Source organism: Nilaparvata lugens, chromosome 6 (assembly GCF_014356525.2).
Source record: "Nilaparvata lugens isolate BPH chromosome 6, ASM1435652v1, whole genome shotgun sequence".
Classification (NCBI taxonomy): Eukaryota; Metazoa; Arthropoda; class Insecta; order Hemiptera; family Delphacidae; genus Nilaparvata; species Nilaparvata lugens.
Genome location: NC_052509.1, coordinates 41,474,871 through 41,486,581, shown reverse-complemented (window position 1 = coordinate 41,486,581; position 11,711 = coordinate 41,474,871). Strand labels below are relative to the sequence as shown.

Below are 11,711 nucleotides of genomic sequence, written 5' to 3'. Positions count from 1 at the left end.
TCTGATAAAAGTATTTACTCCAATTTTGGACAGAATTGTTCTACCATAAAAATGATGATTTTAAAGCTCTACAAACTGATTGGAGAAAACCCAAATTTAACTGAAAAATGTATTAAGACTCTCTCGTGTTACTTTCGAGTATAATGCCCATGTTTCCAGATTTTATTGATGACTGTTTCTATATAGGATTGGGCTGTAACTTACATATTATTTATTAGTTCATAAATTATATTTTCACTATTTTAAAAAACTAGATTACCCGGCAAAAATCTCATGTCACACTTGACTTTATTTGGTGAATCATGAAATTTATCTTACAATCAATATTTTTATTTACATCTCAATACGGACTTCTTATGTGCTTAAAACTACCGTTCTAATACCAGTAAACAATTTTATCACAGAGTGACGTGTTTATTACAGCTGTTAAGTTGAGATGCTAAATCATATTATCACAACATGATCTTTAATCATGATGATCTTCCCGTTCTACGTTAGCCGCTCAGCCGACAATTTCGAAAACATGGGTCTGTAAAATGGATTAATATATAATTATTATTAGCCCCCCTATTAAAATTTCTGGTCAGAAACCATCCCCAATATTCACACAACATAATTATTCCCAAAGATTCATGCCGTTCTGTCAAGTAGTTTTCGAGTCTATATGGAACAAACAAACTAACACACAAACAGACATTCATTTATATATATATAGATTATCAAGTCCAACTTTGTATATGAATGTTATAATTTTTATGTACATGGCTATTGACAATGCTTACTGTTGTTTAGCCTGTGACAAATAATAAAATGACTTGAATTAATTGAACTAGGAGAAAGGATTTTCTTGATAGAATTCCATGCCACAGTTGCTGTGTATTTTTATCTGTAAACATTTTGGACTGTTTTTTTTAACATTCTGCTCTCCTTTGAAAGATTTTGAAAAGGAGTTGGATGCTTTTCACTGAATTTATTTGATAAATTTTCAAACTAACAGAGCCAACAATACTGAACTGTCCTTATTAGATAAGTGACTGAATTTATGCCTTGGAATAGAAAGCATATTTTTTTATAATATTAGTTTTTGCTATTGCGCCTTAATATCAGAAATAATTACCTGGATTAAGATTGCAATAATTTGAATCTTATTCAGTCGGAATACTTCAACTGTTTATTAATTTTTCATTGTTTTGCATTTGAGACATTTCTATCATGCTATTATATATTTTTTATTACAGGTATTACTGCAATCTAAGACAGGAAGCTGCTCCAACATCAGACACCATCTACCGCCATCGTTCTTTCACTAAAGGGATCACGCCTCAAGAAATCCAAGGCCTTCTCGTAGTCCTTGGAGTCATCAGAGCAGTCGCTGGTAAGCAGTTCCACTTTCCCATTTCGATTAAACTACAACTGCGTTATTGTATAATAATTAAGGTCAATCAAACTTTTTAAATTTGAAATTGATCATTTACTTTCGATTTGTCTTTTTCTTTAGTTGAGTACTTTGCTGTTCATAGCCAATGTCATGCAATGAAAATTAATTTCACTTGATGTACAGAATATAATGAATCAAAAGTAAATTAAGAAATTGAATCTTGTGGAATATAACAAATTAAAACTAAATAAAAGAATTGATCAAATATTTCAAATTCAAATTTAATGTATTCGAATTCACAATATGTAGTAGAATTACAAGCAAAAAGATAACAGGATCACACAGCTCAACAAGATGAAAAATAATAAGCTAATAATTATTCAGTACCTGATAATTATTATAATGATCAAATACTGTAGGTTATATCAGGACAATTTTTAGATTAGGAATAATCAATACCTATTGCTGAGAGTACAACACTCTACGTCTGCAAGTAGGAAGGGATATCAGTTGTGAATGAATCTTGTGGATTTATATGAGCATTATAAAATATTGCAACGTACATTTTTGCAGAAAATGATGAAGTGTCGCGCTTGGCACTGTGTGAAAACCCGACTTGGGCGCCTCTGTCCATCCTACTTGGTCTGGTCAGCTGTTGTGTGCAGATATCACTGAAAGCCGAGTTGCTACTCACGTTGGCAGCTCTGGCCAAGTCGCCCGACACTGCTGCCACCTTGTGGCACAATCTCGAAGCTTCGCAAATCGTCGTCACTGTTCCAACAACGTCCAGCTATCAGCCAAGAGGAATACAGGTGATTTCACCTGTCTCTCATTAGAAAACTATTAATTTCTATTATTATTGAAAATCAATTGCATAAGAATCAATTATAGTAAATTACCTCTCATTAAAAAACTATTAATTTCAATTTATGGAAAATAAATTCCATACAAATCAAATATAGTAAATTCCCTTTGATATATCACAATGTTGAAGTATTTGTTTTGTTTAGCACTAGATGTTAGAAAGAACTGAGCCTGTATACTAGATTTTTATAAGCCTTTTAGCTAGCTTATTGTTTGAATATTTTTTTTTTAGTTCAGCTGTTAAACACCCCTGTGCTTCTATGTACAAAGATGTGAAATTCATAGAATAAACTTCAAAATAGAATAAATCAAAAGTCAAAATAAATAAAATCTTCAGCATCTATCTGTCCACTTGGAGCTGGTGTTGAAGATTTCTAGCCTGATTCCCTCCAACACTGGAAAATCAAATCAATTTTTTTTCGTCATAATAATAATAATAATAATGAAAATAACACAATAAAAATGATAATCCTTAATACAAAGTCAACCAAAATAATCAATCCTTATATGTATACGAAAATTAACTTTGTAAATCAAAATAAGATATTAGGCGCTGCCTGCAAAACTGAAGTTTGACAGCGAGTATCGATATCAATTATTAATATAAAAATTTCAATTCAGAAATAAGTGAATGAAAAGCAAGGGAAAGGGGTGCGTAAACCACCTATAAGTGTAGTGTTGAATTTTATCAATATAATCAAGTTAAAACGTTGTTTGAATGAAGTTTATTGGTTTGCAACAATCTGTATATAATGTAAATTCAGCATTCCTTCATTTTTAAAAATTTAAATAAATTTTGTTCTTTTGAAACTAAAAAAATAGCCTCAATAAAAATGTTAATAAAATTAATATCAGTGCAAAGAACTGGTACACTCCTCGATTAAATATTATTAAAAAAACTATTCGATTTTAGATGTTTATTTCAGTCATATATTTTATTATTTGTTTTACTGACTACAAGCAGATAACCCGTGCTTTACACTGGGGAAATTTTTTGTTGTAAAATGCATCGTCAAGGAAACACAAAAAATAGCATAATAATTATTCATAATTTCGTCAAAATTCCATAGATAATATAATCTTCATCAGAGTTGAAAATTTCCAGCAAATAATGAGTTTCATTTAATTAATAAGTTTTGATTATTAATTTAGAATTAATTAATAGCAATGAAAATAAGCCTATGTTCCTTCTCGGTAAATTCAGAATCTTTATGTAAAATTTCAGACGTGATAATGCGTCATTCGTGAGTTTCCTCTCCCGTAAGTCGATTCTTTCATTTATTATAATATTATAGATTTATGTAATATTTATTAATTGATTTCATTGGTTACAGACGGAACTGGAAGAGCTGGAATCGCGGAACGAGGAGTTTCCGTTGACGCGGGCAATGCTGCGCCTGTTGGATGTGCTGACCGATGTGCCAGTGCCCCGTCTGCTGGGAGTCGGCTCCCGCACCCCTGGCTTCGACCCCTATCTCACCTTCGTGCTCCAGTCGGTCCTCCTCAGGTTCAATACCCGTTCCTACAAGAACCCACAAGAAAAGGTCAGTCGTCAGTTATTTAGACTTCTTGAAATTCAAAATTGTTAATGTGCTGAACATGACCCAACTTTAGGCAATTCAATGAATTTAGGAGTAATTTTAAAAAAATACTGAATTTAGGAAATTTCTAAATTTATTTTAAATAAACTTGATTCAAATATTTTTTTTTAATTTTCTTCGGCCACTAACGGTAGAACATGCATGATACACAAGTCATACATTGTTGCGTCGTCACAACGGAAGGCTTCGAGCAAAAATTTTTGAGGTTAGGTTTCTCCGATTTTTGTTGTTTATTTTCTCTTCGCTGCTCTATTTGAGGTTAAATTATTTTTCTATTTTTATAATTTGTAATTGTCCAGTGGTTTATTTATTTTTATTGGTTGTTTATTTTATGTTAGAAGCCTCTCGCTGATGACAATACATGCATGATGAACATGTCTGCTTGAGTGCATAATAAATCACCTTTAAAACATCCAAACTGACATATGACCTCAGTTTTCTAATTAAGAAGACTCCCTTATTCAGCTTGCTAGCAACAATGTCAATATGCTGGGACCAACTAAGGCAAGTGTCAAGTGTGAAGCCCAGAAACTTTGCCTCTTTCTCCTCATTCATAGTCAGTATTCTATTATAACTGATAGTCAAGTTCTGAACTTTATCAGAGTTTAGACATAATAAATTTGAATTACACCACCTTTCGATCGAATCAGCCAAGTCCTGGGAAGCTTGACTCAATGAAACTACTGTGGGAAAGCTCAGAAAAACACACAGATCATCCGCAAACAAATAGCTTTTGGCTGGAGGGTTTACAATTGTTGGTAGATCATTTATATAGACGATGAACAAAATAGGCCCTAAAATAGAACCCTGAGGCACGCCATGGGAGACAGGTAGATACTGTGACTCAGATTCCTCAAAAACAACCTTTTGGAATCGATCCCCCAAATAAGATTCTACCAGTCTCAAAGATCTTTCCTGGAAGCCATAAAATGCAAGCTTATCTAGCAACAATTTGTGCGATACAGTGTCAAATGCTTTTGACAGGTCAAACAATTTAGTCTGAGTAAATTTCTTGTTTTCCAAAGAATTCAGACAATCCCTGTATAGATCAATTGCAGCTCTAACCGTATTTCTCCCAGTCCTATATCCAAACTGAGAATTGTTGAAAAGATTGTTTCTTTCGAAGTAATCCACAATTTGATCATTTAGAGCCTTTTCAAGTACTTTTGAAACAGTAGTGGTTATGTTAATAGGTCTAAAGTTATTATAATCTGATCTACAGCCTTTTTTATATATGGGCAGAACTTTATTCATCTTCAAGCTTTGTGGAAAAACACCTTCAAGGATTGAACTATTAACTAAGTGTGTAAGAGGATCTATAATATAATCAAGACTGAGTTTAAGCATCCTAGGACTAATGTCATAGACGTCTGCACTATTACTCCCCTTCATTTTCTTGAGTATATTAATTATGTTATCTGTTTCAACTAATTCAAATTCAAATCTGGACGTGGGCGCACAGTAACCAGCTCTCAAAAAGTCCATTGCACTATGACTGCAACTTTTACTTTCAACTTCAGCTACAATTTTATCTATGTTTTCTGTAAAGAATTTGTTGAACTGATTTGAGTTTAGTGAGCCTTTTTTAATCATTGACTTGGATTTACTCAGTTTTTTAATTATACCCCAAATTGCCCTGCTCTTGTTTTTGGATTCAATAATTTTTTTGTCATTTTGTGTCTTCCTTAGAGTCACTAACATGTCTTTGAATTCCTTTTTTCTAATTTTATACAGAATCTTTATTTCATTATCACCAGTATTAAGATAAACATCATAGAGCAGATCACACATATTCTTGATATTCATTAATTCAACACTATAGATTTTGCCTGGCTTAGGAGCTGTTGTCTTTAATTTTACAGTCTTCAATGGAAATGTCAAATCCACAATATTCTTGAGTGTACTCAGGAAAAAGGAGGTTTTTAGTTCTAGATTGCCATCTCTATATAGGTCCGTCCAATTTATTTTATGTAGCAAATTTTGAAAATGTATAATACTGTCACTGTTGATGTGTCGAATAGTTTTGGTTTCTGTGCAATTGCTTCCTGAATGTTTTGAAAATAATCTTGTTTTAATGTGAGAGCCCAATGATCTGAGTACCATGTCTTTTCAACCCCACATGTAAAAGAACCTTCACTGATGGTAGTGATGATATTGTCAATACATGTTCCCCCATTAGATGAATTAGGTCTGGTAATATTGTTATAACTCATCGTCAATCCAAAAGAAACAAATAAGTCCTTCAATTCCTTAATATTATTGTCATTGCTTATAAAATCATAATTGAAATCAGCACATAAAATTATGTTATTGGCATATTTCAAGACATGTTCCAATATACAACTTAGTCTATCCAGGAATATGTTAAAATTATTGTTTTCAGAGTTTGGTCTATATAAAGCTAAAACTATTGTATTTGAATGCACTAAATGGATAGCTGTCGCCTCTAAAACCATCTCTATTGACATCTGATTTATGCTTTCAAGCCTTTCAAAATCTAGTCCATTTTTCACATAGATCAGGCACCCCCCATGTTTCCTGGTGACCCTACAATAAGCATTCCCAATTGAAAAGCCATTAATTCCATACAAGTCAACCTCCTCTGACTCCAACCATGTTTCAACTATACAAGCAATGTCCACATTCAAGTCTTTAAGTTGATATTCAACAGAGTCAAGCTTATTTCTGATGCTTTGAACGTTCCAATGGAAAATAATAGTATTAAAATTGTCGTAATTCTGATCATTTTTATATTTAACTTGATTACCTGAGTCAACAATATACTCTATACATGGATTTCTATGTGCTTTGCTTCTTCTAAAAAAGACCTGGGCTTCGTAATGACTGGTATCTGTAAGACTGGATTTGAATTCAATCTCATCTCACAAACTCCACCTGTGATCAAACCTGACAAATTATTACAACTCTCAACACCAACAAATGAACAATCATTGCTTGAAGAAGAAGCTGATTTGATTGACAAGACTGGGGCCACGTCATACGTCTGAGTAGATCCTGATAGTAAATTCAATAACTCATTTGCAAGTCTTATTTTCCCATGCCTATTAAGATGCAGCCCATGCCGAGTGTGAAATCTCGCCTGGTAGCTCCATATGCTTAGCATACTCAGAGAAAACTCTTGGGAAATTGAACAAACAGCTTCATTAAAAGACTCTATACACTTGTTCATATGCGACCCCACTGCAAGATCATACCTGTATGGTATTGTCGAAAGAATCAACCCTAACTTATTGTTCCTCAGAGTACTAACTAGTTTACGGAGCTTCATTATACAATTATAAATGTCTATCTCCGTAGAGGTGTCATTAAAGCTATTTGTTCCCCCTATAAGAACAACAGTATCATCTTGTTTCATTGTGCCAAGCTCAAATGATGACAAAATACCATCCATGATATAATTAATCGGTGCGCTAGTAAAAATTAATGACTTGAACTTGAGCTTAGAGGCTGACTTCCTATCCATCAACTCCCTTATGCCTTTCACATGGCTGTCACCCCACAGCCAAACACTTGAAGAGTCTTCAACAAGAATGTCATTATCAGGAGAAACATTTTCAATCTGATAATTGTTTCTATAAGTTCCTACTCCATTAAAAACTGAGCTCATCATGGAACAAGCATTAAGAAAACTGTTCAGTACTGACTTGGCCTTCCCAACATTAGTCTTCATATCTAATATCAAACACCTATTTTTCTCCAAATCAGACTGTAAATCAGAAATCCTATTGAGAAAGAGCCTTTTCTCCGAACATGTACCCTCCCCCTGCACTACATCAACAGAACAACAATCCGTACCGATATGTTGCTCGACGTCAATTACCTCGTTCAAGCGCACATTCATCTCCTCCGTTTGAGCACCAAAATCCCTAAACGTTTTATCTTGAAGATCCATTATCAATTTTTCATTCATTATGGAACGGTCTACAGCAGCATTCCATTGTACCCATAGACGAGAATTCTCCGCAACCAGATTATGATTCTCAATCATTAACTTCTCAACAAGATGAAAACAGCCAACGCAAACATCCTGAGACACAGATTTATTTATCCTATCAGGCTCTACACACTCTGAAGACACCTGGTTGTGTAATTCAGATACAACAGGGAGTTCAGTTTCATTGGCATGAGATATAGGGGTGGAAGACATTGCAGCTGACATCACACTAATATTTGATGCAACATGTGAATGGTCATCGCAAACGGAATCCTCATCTGCAGAGTCGTCGTTTAACCTCGTTGTTCCATCACAAGGAGGAGAATGATTGTGAGAATCAGATTGGCTCATATCTACTATTTTTTTAATATTTCTATCAGTTTTAAGAGTAGCCTTACATGTCTTTGACAGACAACGCCAATTTATGTTCCCCAATGAATTAGCAACTGTTTTTCTGTAAGTAAAACTTTGAAAGGTCAATTTAGGGTTGCCCTTGTTAGTCTTTCCAACAATAAACTCAACCCCTTCAGCCATTCCTCCCTATCCCCTGACTCGTTCAATATGAGGTTCTGATAATAAAGTGATTGTGTAGTTGAAGAAACAAAATCAAGAAAATTTTACTGTAAGACTGAAAATATTCTACATGTACTAGAGAGTAGGTAGACTAGTTGTTTATAGTGTACGACGTAAACTAAAAGAGTAAAGAGTGTAAAAATCCTTTTGATATTAAGTATTCAATTGATAATAAAGTATGAATATTATTGGAATTATGTCATGAATTGATTATTTCTATTCATTAATCATGAATATGATGATTTAAATTATAAGTTCAGAATTCTGTGCGGTATGCTGACAATAATATTTTAAGAAGAAAAAAAAGATTAATGAGAGAGCTCTTCAAAACAAACAAGTTTAACGCTAGTAAAGGGAAGGATTAAGAAGATTAATCGGCTAGAGAAACAAATAAAATCTTATCACTAGAATGTTGAAGATGATATATCTCAGTGAAAGTCTGATAAGGAGTCTAAATGTGCACCAAGCAAGGAATCACGCAGCAGGGTTGACTCTCTTCGTTCTGCAGCAAGGATTACTCATCATCATCAAGCAAGAAATTAGTTCCGTATCATTAGATCCAACTGGGTATCTCAATCGGTATATCATTCATCCACACAGACACTTGAGATCGAATAAGTTTTTATTGGTTCAATGTAACAAAATATTGATATTGACAGTGCAGAGAAACCAACAATGTCCGATGTACACGAATTGTTATATTTTTCATCTCATTCAAAAGTTCATTTTCAATAGATAGGTGGACGCAACGATCATTGAACAAGCAACACGGTATTAGATATTGTTGCACACCCAGCTTTGGGTTCAGGCCACTGAATTTAGGAGTAATTTTAAAAAAATACTGAATTTAGGAAATTTCTAAATTTATTTTAAATAAACTTGATTCAAATATTTTTTTTTTAATTTTCTTCGGCCACTAACGGTAGAACATGCATGATACACAAGTCATACATTGTTGCGTCGTCACAACGGAAGGCTTCGAGCAAAAATTTTTGAGGTTAGGTTTCTCCGATTTTTGTTGTTTATTTTCTCTTCGCTGCTCTATTTGAGGTTAAATTATTTTTCTATTTTTATAATTTGTAATTGTCCAGTGGTTTATTTATTTTTATTGGTTGTTTATTTTATGTTAGAAGCCTCTCGCTGATGACAATACATGCATGATGAACATGTCTGCTTGAGTGCATGATAAAAAGATGTTATTGGCCAGCCTTATTCATAGATTACTATTCTGTTACCACCCCCATCTTTTTTGAATGCGCTCACTCTATGTGATATCGAACTGTATAAATGTTGTTGTAGTGGGAAGTGTGTCGCAGCTGCATGCAGCTTCTGGTGAAGCTGTTGAGCCAGTACGAGCCTCAGACCGAGGACTTTGTCGGGGGTGGGAGTGGTGGCGGTGACGGGGGCGGCCAGGGAGGGGGAGCGGGAGCAAGCCAGTCTCAGGTCAACCCTCCGCCCGGCCATCACATCATGATCAATCTCTGCTCTACCTCTGAACTACTGCGCATGGTAAGTGATCATCAATGAACGAAATTTATTATATCATATTACTAATTATTATATATAACGATGGCTACTTATAGTGATAAATTAATATAGTAACCTTTTTTTTAATTAAACAGTACTCAAATATCATTTAGAATAATCAATTCAATTACCATTGGATCCTTTGGGACTGTAATACGCAGTGTATAAGGAAATAAATGAACAGCCTTTGGAACTATATTACGGAGTTGTACATCATTTCCACCCCAACCCTATCGCAGTTTAGTAGCCATCTTTTTATGCTAGTTTTGATGTAATACTTATTATTTTGGGACCCAAAATTAATCTTGATGTGTATAGGTAAAAGATTGAAAAATTTTGGGGTGAGGAACATAAAAGATTTTTTGAAAAGGGTACAGTTAGGTCTCAATCCTCGGAGATGGCGATTCAGTACTCCTCGCGTCAAATGAGAGCCCTCCACCACCTCACAATAGCTTACTATTACACCATCATTCCCACTCAGCAGGTAGAAAATATTAAGTACCTTGTGGATATACATGTGTCTCAGAGGGAGTATCTCGAATTCTTGAAATAGTGGTAAAGTGCTATCCCTGTATCCTACACCAGCAATTATTCGCTATTATCCAGCAATTATCTAAGCTAGTATGTGCCCGTCCCTTGCAACAAGATGAGGACTGTAGAGTTCTCACTCCTTGGAAAATGTGTTCTAAAGTTATTCGAACCTTCAGGATTAATCCAAAATATTCCTTGTAATATTTTCAGCTGAATATCAATCTAAATCCAATTTATATAAATACAATATTTGCAGTCGTAAGCTCTCTCTCTCTCTCTCTCTCTCTCTCCTCTCTCTCTCTCTCTCTCTCACGGAAAGGATTCATCTTTCTTTGAATGCTTGAATGCTTTCTTTGAATGCCCACATTTGGGCCTGGAGTTTCACCCATCTCTGGTCTCTTGGGGTTTTCTTTTTTGTAGGGTCAATAGCCTTACCTCTACCAAGAAGTTCTGCCTGACAGGCCGCCCTTCCTTAAGCAGTGATGAGGTCTGGTCTCTCCACCCGTAAACTCGTGACCTATGTGAGTTCCACTACTGGTCCTTTTTTATAGGCCTTTCCGCTGAGTTAGGGTCACGAAATTGCCTCTAGGGCACCTGGCGACTGGCCACCCTCGACTCAGCCTCTTGACCCACATTTGTGCCTGAAGTTTCACCCATCTCTGGTCTCTTGGTTTTTTATTTTTGCCCCTCCGAAACTTTGCAGGGTCAAAAGCATCACCTCTTCCAAGAAGTTTTGCCTGAATGGCTGCCCTTCTGTGAGGAGTGGTCTGAGAAACTCATCCTTCCTCTTCAGTTGGGATTGTGTGATTGAGCTTACGTCATCCATGTTGTGATCAGTAGAAGCTTTTTCAATGTTGATAGCCTCTACATGAGAGTGCAATGGAACTTCCTGTGTTCCTAAAGCATCCATTTCAGATTGAGGAACCTGCCCTGATGGGGCAGATCCCGATTGATTTGAAGACAAGGCAACATCTGGGGTTTGTTCATGTGGTTCCCACTAACAGTTAGGGAAGTGGAGTCAACCCACACAGAGCCCCGCATGTCCAGGCAAGGCTAAATACTGCAGGAGGGCGCCTGGTATCCTGCAGCCACCGTTAGAAACACCATATAAAAGCACACCCCATCAGCACGGTCCACATCACACCTTTAGTTGGTCTAATAAGAAGTAGGAATATGACCAAGGAAGGCTGACAGATAGATGAAGAGAGTGAGAGAATGGCACAAAGCCAAGTCAATTCTAGAAATGAGAAGTTCCAAAGCATATTAAGGAGGAGAAGGGCTT

General features: G+C 35.3%; 1 protein-coding gene across 1 annotated transcript in view; it reads left to right on the top strand.

Annotated features, from left to right (window-relative positions):
- LOC111060109 (nuclear pore complex protein Nup205) overlaps positions 1-11,711 on the top strand; it is a 96,022-nt gene that overhangs the window by 36,708 nt on the left and 47,603 nt on the right. Inside the window, exons 12-15 of the mRNA XM_039430819.1 lie at positions 1,239-1,375; positions 1,952-2,190; positions 3,577-3,786; positions 9,671-9,880. Of these exons, the coding sequence (XP_039286753.1) occupies positions 1,239-1,375; positions 1,952-2,190; positions 3,577-3,786; positions 9,671-9,880 (796 nt within the window). The remainder of the gene's footprint in view (positions 1-1,238; positions 1,376-1,951; positions 2,191-3,576; positions 3,787-9,670; positions 9,881-11,711) is intronic.